The 20391-nt window shown below is 37.4% G+C and overlaps 2 protein-coding genes across 4 annotated transcripts in view; one reads left to right on the top strand and one right to left on the bottom strand.

The window, feature by feature from the left end:
• The window catches only part of LOC128886428 (uncharacterized), an 82690-nt gene extending 75349 nt beyond the window's left edge, over window positions 1-7341 (bottom strand). The window contains exon 1 of the mRNA XM_054141350.1: window positions 7088-7341. Coding sequence (XP_053997325.1) covers window positions 7088-7148 — 61 coding nt within the window. The 5' untranslated portion in view covers window positions 7149-7341. The remainder of the gene's footprint in view (window positions 1-7087) is intronic.
• Window positions 1-20391, top strand: part of LOC128886369 (tudor domain-containing protein 6) — a 229245-nt gene extending 208854 nt beyond the window's left edge. For 2 of the 3 annotated variants that reach the window (XM_054141180.1, XM_054141182.1), the window contains 22 exons: window positions 10909-11130; window positions 12422-12549; window positions 14611-14759; window positions 14855-14950; window positions 15028-15180; window positions 15337-15616; window positions 15713-15869; window positions 15947-16060; window positions 16173-16278; window positions 16357-16526; window positions 16603-16826; window positions 16904-17531; window positions 17622-17770; window positions 17845-18197; window positions 18313-18488; window positions 18561-18680; window positions 18745-18855; window positions 18924-19403; window positions 19461-19554; window positions 19640-19790; window positions 19914-20073; window positions 20147-20391. In XM_054141180.1, coding sequence (XP_053997155.1) covers window positions 10909-11130; window positions 12422-12549; window positions 14611-14759; window positions 14855-14950; window positions 15028-15180; window positions 15337-15616; window positions 15713-15869; window positions 15947-16060; window positions 16173-16278; window positions 16357-16526; window positions 16603-16826; window positions 16904-17531; window positions 17622-17770; window positions 17845-18197; window positions 18313-18488; window positions 18561-18680; window positions 18745-18855; window positions 18924-19403; window positions 19461-19554; window positions 19640-19790; window positions 19914-20073; window positions 20147-20263 — 4338 coding nt within the window. In that variant the 3' untranslated portion in view covers window positions 20264-20391. The remainder of the gene's footprint in view (window positions 1-10908; window positions 11131-12421; window positions 12550-14610; window positions 14760-14854; window positions 14951-15027; window positions 15181-15336; window positions 15617-15712; window positions 15870-15946; window positions 16061-16172; window positions 16279-16356; window positions 16527-16602; window positions 16827-16903; window positions 17532-17621; window positions 17771-17844; window positions 18198-18312; window positions 18489-18560; window positions 18681-18744; window positions 18856-18923; window positions 19404-19460; window positions 19555-19639; window positions 19791-19913; window positions 20074-20146) is intronic. The other variant, XM_054141181.1, reaches the window with a different exon arrangement.

The raw sequence follows: 20391 nt of genomic DNA, 5'->3' as shown, positions 1-20391 counted from the left end.
TGCTTTGCACGCGCGCATAATAACGTCTAATTATACCCCGAACCTCGCATGCGCGCCACTCGACGACATTTATATAATTCATAATGAGGCGTATTAAATGAGCATGATTTTACCGCGAGCTGAATTTACTCCTGGCGCGTCTCGATTTTGCGACATCAATAAATTTAATGAAGAAATCGGCGACGAGATAAAAGTATCAACGTTGCTGGAGATTATTATTCACTGGAGATTGTCTATTCCGTGGTATTGGCAATGAAAAACTGAGGCGGATCGTTATTCGCGTAATTCGTGCTCGTCGTTTTCTAGTTCAAGAGTGAAACTATTTTATGAAAGTGTAAAACTGCACGATGGATTAACGAAAGAGTTGAAACACAACGTGGCACGAAACTGATAAGCATCGCAAAGTTAACCACTTTTAATTATAGGGCGTAGCGATTCTTAAGCGCATTGTTGAAGTTTTGACCTACTCTCGAAACATGCTGTTATCATTGGTTAATTATACTCTTGTACTGACAATATATGACCCGTTCACTGCACAAATCGTTTAACACTTTTGCTGCGGATGACACACATGTGCGTCCAACTGAAAATATATGGTTGTTTTTATTAATTTTCAGTTTTCATTTTTTTTGTTCGGCAATCATATTATATATCAAATAAGTTAACACAAATATATGTTTTTCAAAATAATCATATTAGATCATTTGTAAGAAATTTTTCATTAAAAAAAATATCATAATTGTAGCTCCCAGCGAACGGCTACTTATTTTCATCGGCAGCGAAAGTGTTAACTCCACCAGTCATGTAAAAATTGTAACATTACTGTAAGAGCGAACGACAGTGAGGCGACATGGCAATAGCCTGGCGACGGCCAAAGCTGTTCAAGTGCCGCCATAAATTAGCGGGGTGTTTAGACTCCGGAGAACGTGGCGAGGGTCGAAGTCGAATTTTGACGGGACCCTACCATATTTCGTCGGTGTGACATGAGTTTGACCAGGCCCCGTAGAGCCGACTATATTGGGGTCTTCCCCAAGAAAGAGTGGGGCGCGTGCTGGCGATTTAAGGGTGGAAAATGCCACGCCACGGGCAGAACGAAAAAGGCGACCGAAGAAGAGACCGCGGGTAAACGTCGCGAGATTGATGAATATGAGACTTATATTTAATTTATAAATAAAATTGACCAATCTCCAAGTATAGTTGAACGCCAAATGGTCGTTCACGCTCTAGGTAATCTCGATGAACGCGGAGCACGTTTCAACAGGGTCTGGAAGAAAAGGCGCGCACGCCATGGAAATCGCGGACGGGCAAGTAACCAGGCATAAAACGATCTCAGGGAAACGCTTCTCGGACGAGCAAACGATGGATACTACTAAGTATTTATCTACCGCATTCGAAATGCAAATTGAACAAGCGTTGCTTGAGCGATGGCTCTGCGAAAGTGGCGCATCTTAGGCTTTATCGGGTTTTCAGAGTCACGCTTTGCCCCCCTCTTTCACGAACAGAAGCCGAGAACAAACGAGATAGTTTCTGTCCCCCTCTTTCTCTAACCCTCTGTCGATCGACGATTCGAAAGGCGTTCTACTTCGAGCCATTTGCTCGGTCTAGATAGAGAAATAATTTTCATTCAAGGATCGCTCTCTCAGCCTCGCTCTCTTTACGCTGAACAACCGTTTGAATCTCCGCAAAACCATCCGCAGGACCATCAATCGACTTATTCGTGACGCGAATTACGTTAAGGGGGCGCGAATTAATTCGTTACGGTAAAATTATTCTCGGGAATATCGCGCGTATCGTAGCTCTGAACTATGAAATCATTCTGGGACTCCAAAACGAGGACTGAATTTTTAACTCGATGGATGTTTATGCGAATTCATATTGCCGTAGATACAGTAAAAGAATTGAGACTTTCCACTTAGGGGGATATCCTGAATTAGAAAGTCTAAAAAAAAGCGGTTTTTCGTGAATATTTTTAGGATGGAAAAAAATTATTAATTCTATCGAACTTTTTATCCTATTTTCATACATATTTGAGTAGTCCGTACAAATCTTTTCAACAAGAAATATTCGAATTGAGTCGACTGTGACGCACATTTGTAGAGCACCTCACAATTAAAACCTCCTATCGGCGGGAAAGATGCAGATCGTAATTTTGGTTTGCCATAAAAAAAAACAAAAGATATTTTCATTTTCATACATTTTTCTTCTATGTGAACTAAGAAACCCCCGCAAAAATGGTGAAATGTGAAATTACTGCAAGTTTGAAAAAAAGAACGAGTTCTTTGGGTGAAAAAAATCACTTTGACTTGATAAAAAAGTTGTCTAAAATTTTTTTTGTATGAATTTTCTTAATTTATATAGAAGAAAAATGTATGAAAATGAAAATATCTTGGCTTTTTTGTGTCAAACCAAAATTACGACTTGCATCTTTCCCGCCGATAGGAGGTTTTAATTGTGAGGTGCTCTACAAATGTGCGTCACAGTCGACTCAATTCGAATATTTCTTGTTGAAAAGATTTGTACGGACTACTCAAATATGTATGAAAATAGGATAAAAAGTTCGATAGAATTAATAATTTTTTTCTATCCTAAAAAAATTCACGAGAAACCGCTTTTTCTGGACCTTCTAATTCAGGATACCCCCTTAATCTTGCACTGTCCAAAATACGGCATACAAAGACAGAAATATATACTGGAACCTCTCGTCGAGGACAGCTTAGATGAAAGCCACGATTACGTGAAGTTTATAAAAAAAGCTAAATTAATTAACAGGATACTGTAAAGTACCGCACTTCAAGGCGTTGCTAATAACAAGAATATAAAAAAGATTGAAAGTAAAGTTCATGTTATAATATTTGCAGAATAAAATAAATTCCTATTTAGGTTCAATTTTTGTAGGAACATTTGCGAAGATTTTATTTTGCATAAAGATTCGCAGTCTAATAATAAGTATTCGTACAGGAACCATTTATTTTAAATTGGTTGCTGTACGATTACTTCTTACACTGACAATATATATACGTATATTTTGTTCATTTAAAAATGTATTAAAAGAAGTATGTCTTATATACCAAAAGATCTAACATGCGTATTAATTTGTATATTTTATATATCATTGCATTTGCATACATTCTTATAGATTTCCCTATATTTTCACCACAAATGCATAAACATCCACAGTCTACTCACGATTTTTCCCAATATTTTACCCCCTACCGAAACCTAGCCTTCTTCTGTTCAATCTTTACCATTACGAGCCACTTATTCTCACGTATCTTCTAAAAATCCTATCTTCGATAAAGCCACGATGCTGCACCCTCAACGACGAACCAAAAAAATCATGAAAAAAGCTTCGTTCGCGTAATCATAACCGCGGCGTCAGAACAGCAGCAACGCCAGCGCGATTTCATGAGGCAGACGGATACGTTTCCACGATCGAGTACCGCGTTTACACAAGCGGAATTAATGAGACAGGAATCGCGCGTTGGCCAGGCGAATCAGTGTAAACGGAACAAACCGTTCAGGGGCGTCGATTACCGATCGCCTCTCCGATTGGGGCGCATCGATAAGCGCGAAGAATAAATTCAGAATTCGCAGTTAATCCGAGCTGGTCCGCGAATTCTCGATCGATCTCACTAATTAAATCCCGGACGGAACACTCACCGGGTGTCCCGTGATCGGCATGGAAAGGTAATCCGCGATATCGATCCCTGATCACCGCGATAAGACCTGCACCAACGACTCCCCGTCGCGCTCCGACTCCCCGTTCGCGGATGAACTTAATTTCGCGACTGGGGCGAGGTCTTTAGACGACTTCCGCTCGTTTTCTTCGGGGAAGGAAGGTTCCCTTTGACTGTTTACGCAGTATAATTAACGCTGTGCGCTGCGAAGACGGAGTGGATTCTACGCGGATGATTTAACAAGGTAAACGAGATTGCACCAGGGAGACCCTTCGTTTTGGAGAAAGACGCATTTTTGGGGGAGGACGTCGATGGTTACGCGTTCTCAAGCACGAAATTTCGCTGGTAACCCGAAGAATGTTACGAAGAAGAAGTAGATATCTTGGTGGTGTTACGTTAACTTTCATTGGTAAGAAAAACTGTAGATGAAAGATCCGTGGCAACGCTGGAAAGATGGGAGATTAGAATATTGACGCTTTGCACTGGGAAGACCCTTCGTTTTAGAGGAAAACGAATTTTTTGGGGGGAAGACGTCGATGGTAACGCTTTCTCGAGCACCAGATTTCGCTGGTAGCCCGAAGAATGTTATAAAGAAGAAGTAGATATCTATGTGGTGTTACGTTAAGCTTCATTGGTAAGAAAAACTGTAGAAGAAAGATCCTTGGCAACGCTCGAAAGATGGGAGATTAGAATATCAACGCTTTGCAGTAAGAGATGACTCCCACTCACATCTTAACAATTTATCTATCGGCCTATTTAGAGACAGTGTTTAATACAAAAAAGAATTTTCTAAAACACCATATGCCTATCTAGGCTGACAATAATTCCTTCAATTAACACTTGTACGAATACTTATTGCTTCTGTATTTCTATCGATTTATTGTTTTTTCTTGTTGATTTCTCACTTATACAAAATATCTAATCTTTTCGTACTGTATCTATTTTAGAGATTTCCAAGAATATGTAGAATATCATTGTTTGTAAAATAAAAAGTTAATAAATTACAAATTTCACATAGTTTTTTTGGAAATTGATCGGTGTACGAATACTTTCTACATCCACTGTATCTTGGTGGTGTTACAAGAAGCTTCATTGGTAAGAAAAACTGCAGTAGAAAGATTGTTGGCAAGGCTCAAAAGTTGGGAAATTAGAATACCAACCCCTTAATGCTGGTAGTTCAAAGTACTATTCGAGGATATTCAAAGAATAATACTGGCATGTCTTAACACTTTATCTACCGGGCTCTTTAGGAGCAGTCTTTAATTAAAAAAAGAATTTTCTACGGAAGCATATGCCAATCTAGGCTGACAATAATTCCTCCATACTGTTACTGGGTACATTGAAAGCAAAGTCTGGTTCCAAACACTGAACATTGTAAATAGACAACCATCGACTATAAATAGTAGTAAGTAGTAGTAAGTAGTAAGTAGTAACTCGAGAGGTTACTCTCTGTCACCATCAAGTTTCACGGAATAGATTAAAAAGCAGTAATATTTGTTTCAGTTTCATTTCTTCAGAACTCGAAGTTTCGCCCGAAATAAAATGATTGTCGGTGATGTAAAGGTTCACCTGATTCTCAAATCTCAAATTAGTTTGCGTTCACAAATCGGACTACATTTTTAAAGTCAATCTAAGCTTAGCATCCGTGGCAATAAAATGCTAAAAAAACATCTCGAGTTGCTGGTAGACACCAAAGAAAAAGACTTTGAGTTCTATGGGCGCATGTAGGTTGATCTCTTCGATTCCCTATGAGTGAATCTTCAAGTATGAATGTTCATGCCTTGTTCGCGCGAAAAATGTTTCCAATAAAACAGTTAATGTTCCCCGTCCACGCGAGTAGCTTCAACCAGGAATATTCAGCGCTCAAAGGGTTAATTTCACGGTAGGGTAAACATTTTTCGTCAAAAATATGCAGATTCACCTTGGTCCAACGTCTGGCCAGCCGTTTTGGGAACGTTACTAGCGCATCAACGCCTCCGACCCTCGTTAAGGGGAGAGATGTCGAGCTGTAATTGATTCCTCCTGGTTTACGTGTCTGGGAAACGGTAACGCGATCGTAATAATTGTTATCGTGGAATTAATTGAGGTCTCGCCTCGCGAGTACCGGGACTTTGACGGAGAAAGTGGTGTTATTAGATGTCCGTATTAGGTCCTCGTGGCGTTCGTGAGAATTTGTTATATATCGTTCGTTCTGAAAATAGGTCTACGTACTCTTGACTCGCGGAGGAAAAGGTAATCAGAATGCCGGGTCGAGAGACAATGGCTTGCATCACTAATATTTCGCGGTACTTTCCTTTCTCGAAGCGCAACTCCGCGCAATTTCAGCCCATCCAGCGTTGGAGGGAATAAAACTTATCCGAAAAACCCAACGCGACGATCCGTGGTCATTTTTTTTAGTTTGGAATTGATTACGCGATCCCCTCTGGATTAAATTTGCGATAATACGTGGGGTTGCAAAGAATTTTAACGCTCCCATTACTACATGAATATATATCGATATTAATCAGAACGATTCTGATACATACAATAAAGATTGAATAAGACTAATGTTATAGAAATAAAAAATATTGAATTGAATTAAATCGCTCTGTTCTAGAATGTTGTTGACAATTTGTTTATGTTATATCATTATTAAAAAAAAAATCCAATCTTGTTCAATCAGAACAAAGGTGTAAATTTAGCAGTGCTCTAATATCATTATCACATTGGAGAACGTTTCGAACAGAACACGTGTTCTCCACTAATGCATATTCAAACTTCAAGTTCACCAGGGACATACTACTATACTTACTCCATATTACTGTCATTGCGAAATGAAAAATACCACAGAATTCAGGGCGTGGAGTAGTAGTCACAAATGAACACTGTCTTCGTTAAAGTCCTCCAAAGTACTGGTACTTCTACCTCTCATCTCAACACCTTAAATACTACTTAGAAAGTCTACTTAGATTGAGCACCAACTCAGGAGATTTTCATTATTAGTACACTTTGACATTAACTTTTGCATACCCATTATGTGTACCAAAACTCGCATCTCTTTCCTTAGATCGAAGTAATTAGACTACCTCAGTCAACAACACGATCGATAGATATCAACCAGAGATGGGCAAAACCGTAGGCTTCGAATAAATCTAAAGTTTGCCGATGTGTTTGTCTGGTTTTTTTCTCTGGAAAATGTTCAAAAGAGGAAATGATACAAACATATCGACAAACTTCAGATGTATCACTGATCTCAACAAGCAGACGACTCCGAAGTATCCTGTGAGTAGGTCCCAGTAGATAAAACATTGTAAAATGCGTAAATGTTTAAAGTGCGTGTAAGACTGAAAACGACCCCGCTGTAGATGGCACATGTGACACTGACACCGAGTACCTCGAAGAAACAGTTCTCGTAAAGGTTACCTACTCACCAACGAGCGACAAAAGGAAGGCGACGCAGCCCAGGACGCAGTAGCTGTCGAGCCAGCGCATGGTCCTCCTCTTCCTGTCCCTTTATCCGTTCCTTCCTGCCAAAGTTGGCTGAACCTAAATGCAGCTGAGGCTAGGTACTCCCTGTACGTCGCGCCAGCCTCATCCTCGACGCCAGGACGTCGTTGGAGAACGGTGACGAACCGAGTAGACACGGAACACACAAGCTGCGACAGACAGCGGCGATGGTAACCGGTCCTCGGATCGTGAAAGACTGAGGAAAGGCGCGTTTGTTCGGTCGTTGGTCCGCTCGCCGATGTTGAGCATCGGCTTATGCCCACCTCTTGTTCACTTACTCCCTGCCATTCCAATCATTGCCGCTCTCCCTTCGCGAGTATGGTTTTTTTTCCCTTCGCGGAGAATCCTCTTTCCAGTGGAAAGCTGCCCGGGACAGATCGACCTTCTAGTTCACGGTAACGATCGTATCGCCGAGGCGTTGTTGATACTCTCAACTCGCGATCCAAGGTGTTTCGACTCGGACGTTTGAAGGATAACGCTGGGGTTCGATATATTAGCTCATCGCGTAAGCGATATTGTTTTCTGACGCTGACTTTCTGATGCGGGAAAATATTATTTCCGTTCTTAGATTTAACCCTTTCGGTTCCTCAAGCGAGACTCGACGGAAATGTACTGACATCAGAGAATTCGGTCTGTAGAGGGTTAAGAGGAGGGTCATCCCGTGTGACGACCTGACGACCGTTCTTTTTAAGGTTTTATCGGAATTTTTTATAGCGAAATGAAAAAAGACAGAACTTCGAAATTTTTATTATATATTTATTCAGCCTTTAACTGTAACATTGGATTTTTTTAAGTAAATATATAATGTGGATCACGAGATTTATCGCTCGTATGGCACCCATGTAAAAAAAAAGGTTAGGTGAACGGCGTCCATGATTCTGGCAAACTGGCTAATCTGAAATAAAAAATACAAATTGCATGTTAATCTGTAGGTGGATGGCTATCGTTCGAACTAGGGTTTTTGAAAAATATTGAACCGGTTTTTTTTTTCCTAAAAAAGTAGTCGCATACCGCCGAAAAATCTCGTGATCCACATTATATTAAGTAGACAGGAAAGTAATTTCGTTTCTTTTACATTAAATTCAAACAAATTTTTAATAAATTTCTATTTTTAATCAGTTATGTATTCGGCTTCGTTATCAACAACCTTTTACCATTTAGTGTGCAAATTTGCAACACCATATCGATAAAAATCAACGAGCTGACGTGTGATAAACAAGTATTTAAAATTGTAAAAACGACATTACTTTCCAGTACACCTAATATTTGTGCTTAAAAAAATTGAAAGTTACAGTTAAAGACTGAATAAATATATAGTAAAATTTTAAAAACTCATTTCGCTATAAAAAATTCCAAAAAGACCATAAAAAAACGGCCGTCACACGGGATGACCCTCTCAAGGCTTTCGCGATTATATTATTATTCCTTGTAGTGGTTTCCAGAAGACTGTCGCGTATGATTTTAGTTTGTTGTCGAGTGTTTACATTTGTTTTTAATCTTGAACATATGGATCGTCGTTTTCCATGAGCTTTTCTCATCTTTTAGTTGGATTTTTGATACGATTTTCGTGAAATCTTTAAGGTTTCGAATTAAAAAACAGCGCCAATTCGATGCGTTCGTTGTTTCGACTGTACAACTGTTCTCCAATTGAAAAATATTGCAATCTAAATAAGTGATCTTGGTGCAAGGTCTATAGAGTAAAAGTTCCAATTACGCTTTCTCAAATTTAAAACTTGTGACGTTAATTATAGTCGCAATTCGCCACGACTTTCTTATTTAGCATTCCCTGCTGTAGCCACGCGGTCTGGTCGACCATGTACACGAAATCTCTGTGAGAAACTGTTGGGGCTTTTTGTGTGCTGTTTCTTGATTAATGAAGATAGTCGATACACTTTCTAGCATTTCAGACGCTGATTTGCTACTTATTCCATAACGGATGACCCAGACCTTTGCACTCTACTGTCAAATAGAAAACGACATTTTTTATGTTAGACTTTGTTAGACCTCGTTGTTGACACAAATTACATTATATATTAACCCTTTGTCCTACGACTTACTGCAGGATTGTGCCTGCCATAATCAAGTATAAAATTCCTTGCGCCCTTTCATACAACGTGCCTGGCTCGTGTTTTTCATCATCGACTCATATTCTGTACCACGAGTCTCACACGTTGTTATATTGGGTTGTCCTAAAAGTTTCTTTCGTTTTATTAGTAAGTTATACATGCACAACATTTTATATTTTATATTACGTTACTGATTGTGAGTTGTATACCATCTATTTTGCTCGATTACTCTTGCAACGTCAACTTCTAAGAGATAAGGTTGTCTATTTAAACAAACACTACCACGCAAGACAACAAGTCCCGAAAGAAATTTTTGAGGCAATCTAATAGATTAAAGGGTTAATTATAATATCCTCGAGTTCTCATATACTTTATCGCCATCAAAAACAGTGACAAAACAGTATGATTTACAAGAAAAAGAAGACGCTACTGCAATTTCAATACCAGAATTGAAATCAATACGATTGTTTACTTCGAATTAAATGTTTCATACGGTCCACCATACTGCTATAACTAGACTGCGGATTTTTATTCATTTATAGGAAATTTGAATCCGGAAGAAGCTACAAATAAAAAGATATTAAAAGTAAAATTCATATTATAATATTTTCAGAGTAAAATAAATTCCTACTTAGGTTAAATTTGTCTAGGTACGTTTACAAAGATTTCAACTATAACATAGTATTTTCCACGCGCCACAGAAACATTCGTAGACAATTGATCGTGTCTGCAGCTGACTGTCGATCCCCCAAGCGTATTTAAAGTCTTTACATCGCGGTGGTCGGTACGTTGACAAGTTTCAGCAGGCATCTCAGATATGTCGATACATGAAATTCGGCGAACCCTCGATTCAACTAGACCACTGTCACTGGACCGTGAACGAGGCAAAGAATTCAATAAAACGTCATGTTCGCAGAGTCCATCGCGGCGTCAGAGACGATCGGATAGGCGCGCTGAAAACCTGCTGGCAGTTCAAATGAAAATAAACGAATCACCGTATAACCCTGCCCCTCAGTAATTTACACACACCGTTAACTAGACGAATGATCTAACACTTGCATCACAGAATATCCTGATTGATATTCGAGGCACTCGAGGCGAACGTTGCGAAACCTAAATATCTTTAATCGTGTCATGCGGTGAACTGACTTTTAAAAAGTATGAATGACAACATGCAATATCTTTGTAACTTAATCGGGATTGCTTGGCTTTCGGAGATTTTACTTTACAAATGGGATTGTTTAATTTGTCGATGCTTTAAGTCAAATTACTTTGCGGTTACTCTGAGTTTGGTATTGCCTTGACATTCATAAGAAAAAAGAGTAAAAGTTGCACGATTCGAGGCTTGAATATAACAGAGCTGCTTTAAATCCGTTTCTTGGTTTTTCCTTGGACTTCATGCGCCTGTGTCACTCGTCGACCTTTCCTTGGGTTTTCGACGTTCAAACTCGCGAAGGAATCGAGTTGTTGATTTAATCCCGAATCGAGTGTGCCCGTTTAATAATTTCAGGAATAACTTAACGAACGATAACAAGGAATTCGTGGCTCTGCGCCTTGTCACGTTAGACGTTATGACAATCCAACGTTAATGATACAGTTCTGTTTTCGTTAACTCGTTAATTGACTTTCAAATGTTTGTAATTCGTACATCAACGCTGTTTTCTCCTTTGCAATTTCAGAAATTGAAATCGATCATTCTGCAACCATCTGAAAGACAAAACAACGAGAAGGTGGAGTCAGCCATCACTCAACACTTTGCACATTTACACGGTATTCTTCAAAATGTGGAGAAAAAGATCATCGACTCGTTGCACGAGCAATGCGTATCGAAGGACAACAATATCGACGAGATCGACTCGCAGCTGAAGGATCATGAGGAACGACTACAATCTGCATACGTTGTAAGAACTATTTGTCAATTTCTTTTTTATTTCGTCTGAAATGATATCTTTTATACGGTGCGTGTAGAAAGAATTTCCAAAAAACTATGTAAAATTGTAATTTATTAACTTATTTTTTATAAACAATGACATTCTACATATTCTCGGAAATCTCTAGAATAAATAGATTACCAAAAAAAATAGCTATTTATGTAAGTTGCGAAATTAACAAGAAAAAAACAATTAATCGATAGAAATATTGAAGCAATAAGTATTCGCACAACTGTTTAATTTTCAAAACTTCATTAAAAAGAAAAGAAATTTATATTAATTTACAAGTATATAATACTTCCTTCGTGGGATTTCCTTTTGATTTTATAATTATTGTAACTTTTCTAAGCATTAAATTAACTAAATTATTAGTTATTCGAAGTGGGATCTTTTTCCATTACTCTATTAGAACCTTTTTTAAAAGTACTTTACTGGAAATTTCATGTTTTCTAATTCGTACAGAACAATAAATTAATGTGTTTACGTTACAAACTCTACTGTAAATGGTTCGTCATAAGAATCGTACAAATACTTATTGCTTCTATATTTGTACCTACTTTTCGCATTTTTTGGTTAATTTCACAAATTATAGTAACTAGTAAATGTTGTTTGGACTATATCTATCTTAGAGATTTCCGAGAATATATAAAATATCATTGATTATAAAAAAAGAAGTTAAGAAACTACAATTTTCCCCAAAACTTTGGGGGGAAATTGATCGGTGTACGAATACATTCTACATATACTGTAAGTGGAATTTATTCAGTTTAGCACGGTTACTTTAATCCTTAGTATTTCCAGTTAATTTCACATCTAGAAGGACTCGACTAATGAAATGAATTTCCGCGATTTCTCGTCATAGTGCAGGCCATCGCGTTAAACGTACCGCGAACACACGCAAATTTTTCATTAATGTACGAACATACCACTGCCGAAAGTAATTCAGCTAAAATTAGGTGGCATTGCCAATTTTCCGGTATGTCATAAAACATTTAAAATTTAAAATCTTTCACTGCGAGGTACAACGTGTGCGCGTGACAGGGGAGATACAAATTTTCATAATGAAATTATTATAAACAGCCAACGGTCATCGAAATGAACTGTCACGGCGAGAAAGTATTGCCGTCTGTTCGCGATTAATTTTAATACGTTCTTTGAGCTCTCGAAAGAAAGTTTATTAAAATGATCTTCTCGTTATATAATAATAATAATAACCGTCGATTGATATATTCTTACTGGTGAAACGTGTATCCTTTAACAGATAAGCAGTACCATTGATGAGATGCTCGGGAAAGTGGATATTCAGCAAGTAATAAAGAAATTAATGAAGTTAATTAATATTCCTAGCCATTTGGTAGTAAACTCTGTGCCAGAAAACCAGGAAGCAAGGTAAGCATTGTTATTACGTACAAATAGAAACGTAGTTATATATTACACGAAAGCATAAATTAAGTTGAGAGGATGCAAAAGAGTAGCGTTATCGATCCTTAACTAAAACCAAAGTGTACCTTACAAAGTTGTTGGTACGGCAAGAAACTGGAAAGTACTTTTATAAGCAGAACTAATGTTATTACTGGAGCAGAGAAATCTAGAGACAGTGTGCTGCAACGTACAAGATGCAGAAAATTTAAATTAATTCCACTCTCTGGTTTTGCTTATTCTTAATTGTACAATTTTAAATATTCTTCCGTGTATAACTTCGAATTTAAATGAATTTGCGACACTGAGACCTAGAGCGATATTTAAACACTCTAAAAATTTAAAGGAAGATATCCTTTCAATAAATATTAGAGATCATTTCTTGCGAACAATAAGATTCACTTTTACTTGCTTCGATTTTTTTTACCTGTTAGAATTTTTCAGAAATAAAATTTGTTGATGCGCTCAAGCATCGTTCGCGAATGTTATCAACGTGTTATTTACTTCAGAAGTATGGGAAATCCCTTAACCAGTCTTGAAACCTACGGAACATCCCGACGCAGTGAAAAAGACTAAAGCTTTTGATAAATCAAAATCTCCAGTACGTATTGAACAATTTATTTTCCTCGGTACCGACGATGGTGCAGAGTCGGACAAATCCTCTGTCGTTTATATCCGTAAGCAGCTTACAGATGTCCAAACGAAAAGTGAATGAGCGCGAGAGAGAACAGTAGAAGAGTAATTAATTAAAGTGGAATGCGCCTACGGTTGCGTTATAAAGCCGCTTCAACGAAAATTCTTTTTTGCTCGACCGCGAGAACAAGTGTCGCCTGGACAGTATTTCATTAAACCAGAGCAAATAAAAATCTCCTTGACCAATGAACGGCTTGACAGATACGTATATTAGATTTACAACATAAACTCCGTCCGCTATTTTTGAGATTTACCATCTTTATGCCGTTTCGTGCAGTGACACTTTCAATTTATGAGGGGAGCTGTGGAAATATTCTTTAGAAAATTCTGATCCCGATGAATTTCTTTTTTTGTTTCACAGGGAACCCAATTATTTCACAGGTTCTTTAACAAACCGTGTTAGTTTTATTGCACTTCTTCTCTTTATTTTATTTTATTTTTATTTTCTTGTTTGTGTAATGCACCTGCAACATGCAACTGCACCTTTTCTTTCTTACTAGGAGGTATGGTTTCTTCAAACTATTTTTGAATGATCAATAATAAATTTCTCTGTATTTTTGAGTTCGCCAATGCCCGTTGTTAGCCTAGTTGCTTCATCTCGCTATAGTATCGATGTCCATCGTCCATCGAGAAGGGTGTCCCGAACACATCCGCGTTCCATTTGCGTTTCTATCCAGTTGAATTGCAGTTTCATTTCTGGGAGTTCCACTCAGGTTCAGTTAAAGTTCCATTTACGTTCCATTTACGTTCCGAGTTTGACTTCGAAAGTTCTCCCTTACGACGCGAGTTCGCGTTCGAGTGCGACCCCTGTCGTTCCACCTAAAATTTTATTGTTTAAACGACCATTGTAATATGCAGGGTGCATCCTCGGAGGAGGACACGAGGAGGATCATCCTCTCCCATAAACTAGACGTCCCCAGTCACTCCATAATACCTTTAACTTTATGATTCTGACCACGAGAACTTTCCTTGATTACTTCTATTTCTTTCAGAATTTCCAAACCCTCCACTTCCCTCCTTCCTTTTCCTTGGAAGATAATGGAGGATTGCTGGGAAAACACCGTGGAATTAATATTAATCAGTTTCTCTGCTCTTTTGGACCATCTTGATCGCCTATTTCCAAGTTTCGTTTATTTAATCGTGGAATTAATATTAATCAGTTTCTCTGCTCTTTCGGAACATCTTAATCGTTTATTACCAAGTTTCGTTTATTTAATCGTGGAATTAATATCGATCAGTTTCTCTGCTCTTTTGGATCATCTTGGTCGTTTATTTCCAAGTTTCGTTTATTCTACCCTTATTCTAAATAATAAATAAATAATAATGTTCGTCCTGCAGATTCCACGTAGACGATAGCATCGTAGATGCCATCAAGAATCACTGCACGATAGACGTGCCCCCCGTGTCCACTTTCAGTTTGGTACGAACGGACTTGTTGCCAGACGATTACGAAATAGAACCACTGCTGAACGAAAGTATTTGTTCAAGTAAAAATCATTTTCTTTGTATTAATTACAAGCAAAACGTTGGAGTAGCTACGATTTACAACGATGAAATCCCTAACGTTCAATTTCGTTCACAGATTTCCAACACAAACCCTTTCTGCCACTGCAGCAACCTTCCACGTCGTCAGTAGTCACCCTTCCTCCCAGGAAGACTGATAATCACCTTGTCGTTGGTATGGAACTAAATTATTGGATCAATGTACGTAAGATCATCCGGATAACTAATCGATAATCGTTATTGAAATTTCAGGATTCTCGGAGGCTATTCGCGTTACTCATGTTGTGAACCCGTTCTGCTTCTACGTTCAATTGATAAAGAACCAGAATAAAATTGCAGAACTCAACAAAGGGCTAGCGATGCTGGCTAACACTACTGGAGTAATACCCACGGATGTCACATTAAGTACGTGGTATAATTTTCTATAATTTCCAAAATATCTCGCTTTCGATGTGTATATGACCTTGAAATGACCTTGGATCGAAAAATGAAAAGAAGCACATATCTTTCTTTCAAAGTGATTTCTGCAAACGAAATTTACTAATTTCGTTTATTTTATAGACGCACTGTACATGGTGCAATGTGCCAGAGACAGAACTTGGTATCGCGGACGCGTCATAGGGAAGGTATTAGATGACGAAGATCAGGAGAGGTACACCGTAATATTTATCGATTACGGAATGAAAGAAGACAACGTGCCACTAAAGAAAATGAGGAACATTATACCGCAGTTCGCTATGCTGCCAGTATTAGCCCTTAGATGCGCTCTTTTCGACATCGTACCAAACAATGGTAAATGGAACGAGGAGGGTACACAGGCCTTCAAGAAACTAGTCTGCACGTACGTATCGTTGTTTTTTCTGCAGCAACTTCATCTATAACATATTCCTATTATTATGAATGATTTCAATTTTTAAAATGAACGTTGTTGTTTCAGAAATACCATGATCTCTATGCGCATCATGATGATAACTGGGGATACCTATTACGTTGATCTCTGCGCCATTTCTTCCAGGGACTCCTGCGTAATATCCATCAAAGATATGTTAACGTACGCGAAACATGCCACGTGTTCTTCGCAAACCAAATTGCTGGTAATTACTTGTCCGTTCATCGTTATCTCGATTTTGATTACGAAACGCATAACTTACCATCGGTTTACTATTCGCAGAGAACCAATCCCGATTCCACGCAAGTGTATTACAAAGAACAATTGGAACTGGAAGTTTACACGGAGGTCCAAGTTAAATATGTTGAATCACCTAATTGCATATACGTTCAAAAAGTAAGATCTTTGTTCATCGCAATGTTATGTTGCGTGCAAGATTATTCCTATCAATTATACCTAATATGTACAGCTACCTATAAGTATAAATATATAAATTTGTGTTACACAGGCACGTGGAAACAGGTCGTATTACAATAAATTGATACGCGACATGACCGAATACTACGAGCAGACTAGCACGTTGAATAGTGAATGTATCTCAGTACCTTGTAAAGGTAATGTATTTGACATAAATCCATCTTCTGACTTCTGATTAAAATTGAAAATATTAATGTGCGCTAATTTTTGTCCAGATTTACCGTGCGCGGCACAAGCAACTGATGGCTTTTGGCACAGGGGTCAAATACGCGAAGTTACAGAGAATACCGTGAAAGTATTCTACGTCGATTTGGGATATACATCAATCTTAAGTTACGACGCTATAAGAACGTTGCCTAAAAAATTCATGACCTGCAAAACACAGGTGAGTTTTAAAAAGGAATAACGAGTTACTCGATTGGAATAACTATACGTCTCACCGTTTTATTCTTATCCATTAGGCGATAAGAGTCTCGTTAACAAACATAAAACCGTTATCTGGAAACACTTGGGCACCAGAAGCGAACAAATACCTCAGGAAACTCTTAATAAACTTCCCTGTATTGAGAACTATTGCTTTCGAGAAAATAAAAGACCGATATAACGTAGCGATGTACACCCCTGACAAAAACAGTATTTGTCATTTGTTAGTAAAAAAACAACTGGCGATAAGTATAAAATCAAAGTAAGTATTCCAAATGCCTGTAGTCGCTTATTCGTTATTGGGATTAGTTTACTAAAACAAATTTCTCCATTTTGTAGTAACTATTTTGTCGCAAGCGCAAATACCAGAGGACATAGGAAGAAATCTAATGCCAAGAAAAAGGTCGCTACAGTAAATAGGAGTAACGAGGAACCAGTAAATAAACCGTGTAATTCGCTAAATTCGAGTGTAATGAACAAAAGTGCATCAGAGAACACTGAAGATCCTTTTAAAATAGGCGTTACAATACATCAAGCCCTATCCCCAGAGTGTATTTACGTATCCGACACGTCATGCGAACAAGATGACGTACAAGAAATGATGAAGGAGATGCAAATATTTTATGGACGCTATCGCTCCGCGAAACCAGAGATTTGGACAAAGGATGCAGCTTGCGCGGTCTATTCTACACAACGCGGGTATTGTCGCGGTCGAATCGTCAATGTAAAGTCTAAGGATAAAATTATCGTGTATTTATGTGACCTTGGAATGGAAGAAACCGTCTCCTATAACGATTTACAAGTACTGCCGCCGGAGTTCTGTAAAATGCCATCCTATGTGTTTAAAATCAAGTTGTCCGGTATACTACCATGCGGAGGGTCAACAACCTGGCCATCGTTGTCATGCGAGGAATTGCGGGAAATCGTAAACTCCAATTATAATTGCAAGTTCTACATTTCAAAACTTGTGAGCATTCTCCTTTGCGTACTTAAACAAAAATCTGAATTGATGGTTTCTCCTTCTTTTCTATACATTGTTAATTTCTATAATTCACAGGATGACGAAGACATGGAGGATTCTACAATTCCCGTTGAATTGTGGATAAAGCAAGCAAAATTGGATGGACCGTTAACGCCTACGAGAATCGAGATTAATTCTGTCAATAGAATGCTGGTGGATAAAGGGGTTGCCTTACCTATAAAAGAGTAGGTGAACACTTTGCAAGGTACTTATAATTAATATTTCACTGTTTCATTTTAACGTATCTGAACATTCATAGATATGCAAAGAAACGGGATAAGATTCTAGCAATCGAGTTAAAACGGCATCTAAAGGAAAAAGCTAAAAGATTAGTGATATCTCAATCGGACGTAAAATGGTTCAAGATTGACGACGAACTTGGCGAGACAAGTGTTAATATAGAAACACCGCAAAAAGTATTACGATATTCAGACTCAAATTCTAATTCGGATATTCAAGAGAACAATACAGAGGAAGTGCTTGACAACATTCCATCGTTACCAACGGTATCGACTTGGTTACCACCTGAACCTATATCGAAGAATACATTCATTGCCGTTCCCACATACTTAGATCACAGTGGTTTCCTATACCTACATTCGATAGAACAAAGTATGTTCCACCATAAGACATTGCCCTTCTCTACATTTTCACAATTACTATTTGTACATAAACGTTAATAATTTATTAACATTATACTCTAATTCACTACCTCTCTATTTTCCAGATAAAAAATCATTAGACAAAATAGAAGCAAAGTTGGAGAAACTATATCGAAATTGTACACTAGAAGTATGCGATACCGTGTGGATTGCGGGAAACTTGTGCATCGCACAGTACCATGGAAATAAGAAATGGTATAGAGGAGAAGTGGTGGAAGTGTTGGAGAATGACTTAATCAAGGTGAAGATGTTATCATCTATTTAACTATACTTTCTATAACACTTTGTAACAATGCAAAATTTACATGTATAGGTTAAATTCGTAGACTACGGTAACGTCGAAGAATGTTCGATTGGTACTGTAAAGAAGAAAGTTATTTTAGAACATACGCCTGTGCAATGTACAAAATGCCTAATTCATGGCTTAAAACCGGTAAACATTTAAAATAATTCCAATGTAATAAAAATATAAAATTAAAATAATTTTGTTCCATTAGAAGACGAACAATGGAAAATGGATAACAGCAGATTTGGATAGAGTCCATGCTCTTCTCATCGACCAGGAGTGCGAAGTAACTGTCCTAGAAACAACAGACACACATCTTGTAGTAAGTAATCAGAGTTTCATCACACTGTAAAGCATTTTATAAAATACACTACATCTTTTTACTTTCAGATTACTATAACACTATTACCAAATAAGTTCTGCAAACAAAGAAGCAATTTGATATCATTTCTAATTAATGAATGGGAAATGAATATTGAACCCTTCGATGATGGCGATATATTCGGGAAAGATTTATCCACGACGGATAACTCAGACGTAGTTATAGAAGAAGATGATTTCAATTTGCCTTGTTCAGATGACGAAATAGTGGAAGATGCAGTTATCAGTGGATGTTCTGTATTACTCCCACATACGGATGCAATAAATGAAAATGAAAGCTGCACCACAACTGATATCGAAAATTTTTCTTGGCGCAAAGCAAAGAATGTAATTTCTTCAACACCTCACGTCACATCTACTGAAAACCTTACAGTTAATAATAAGTTGATCGATGTCCTGCAAGAAGTAAAATGCTTTGAAGTTGAACTGTCTTGTAGTGTTAGTGCTATCACATTCTTTGCACAATTAAAGGAAAATGAACATGAACCGGTACGTCAACCTTCGTCTTATTTTGAGATTCATACTTATCTTTAATGTTTTTTTTAGATTTTAAATAATTATTATAAACAATATGAGAATCTCATGAGTGATTTACAAGAAAATGCATACAAACAACCGATGATCACAAGCATTGTTCCCAGTGAGTATTACTTGTTAACAAATTCATTAAACTTCTATTCTCCTAAAAATGTACATGCACTGTAAAACTATCTCTATATCTGTAGATACACCATGTTGTGCGGAATTCAATGACGGCATCTGGTATAGATGTTTGGTGGTAGAAACTGAACATATTGAAAATACAAAAAATATTGAAATTAAATTGCTATATATCGATTATGGCAATGATGAATACAGAACAATAAATTCTGAAAAGTAAGTATTGTTTTTATATATTTTTCCAAAAGAGTCTATGATACTGGGGATATTACTCTGATATTGCTCTTAATAAAATAACATTGTTTTTATTATACACTTTTTCTTTCCTTCACATAAAAGATGTGAGTTGTACATCTTAAAAGAGGAATGGGCAGATTTACCAGCAATGGCGATTAAATGTACATTATGGAACATAGAAATCGTTGCATCGGCAAATTACAGTATTCTTATATCCCAAATAGAACAGATGTACAGTAAACATGTCATAGCTACAGTTAAGGTAAGTACATTGTACTACATCTTATTGCAGTAATTATTTCATCAATTTTAACTATTAAAATTGGGTGTTGTAGGAAGTCTACGATGATATCGTATGTGTTGAACTTTATGAAGACAAGAATTGTGAAAAACTTCTGTACCATACACTTATCGAAGATGGTTTATTTCAAATTAAATTGAAAAAGTATTAACGAACTGCGTTGTTTATAGATTAACTAATAAACATTTATTTTTTCATGCCGTTAATGTACGGAGCTCCAAATAATGATTTAGGTTTTTTTATGTTTATTATTGTAATATCATTGTTTGGTTTATTTAT

This window comes from Hylaeus anthracinus, unplaced genomic scaffold (genome assembly GCF_026225885.1).
Source record: "Hylaeus anthracinus isolate JK02 unplaced genomic scaffold, UHH_iyHylAnth1.0_haploid 11982, whole genome shotgun sequence".
Lineage (NCBI taxonomy): Eukaryota > Metazoa > Arthropoda > Insecta > Hymenoptera > Colletidae > Hylaeus > Hylaeus anthracinus.
Note: the sequence above shows the minus strand (reverse complement) of the source record. Positions and strands in the feature narration are given on the sequence as shown.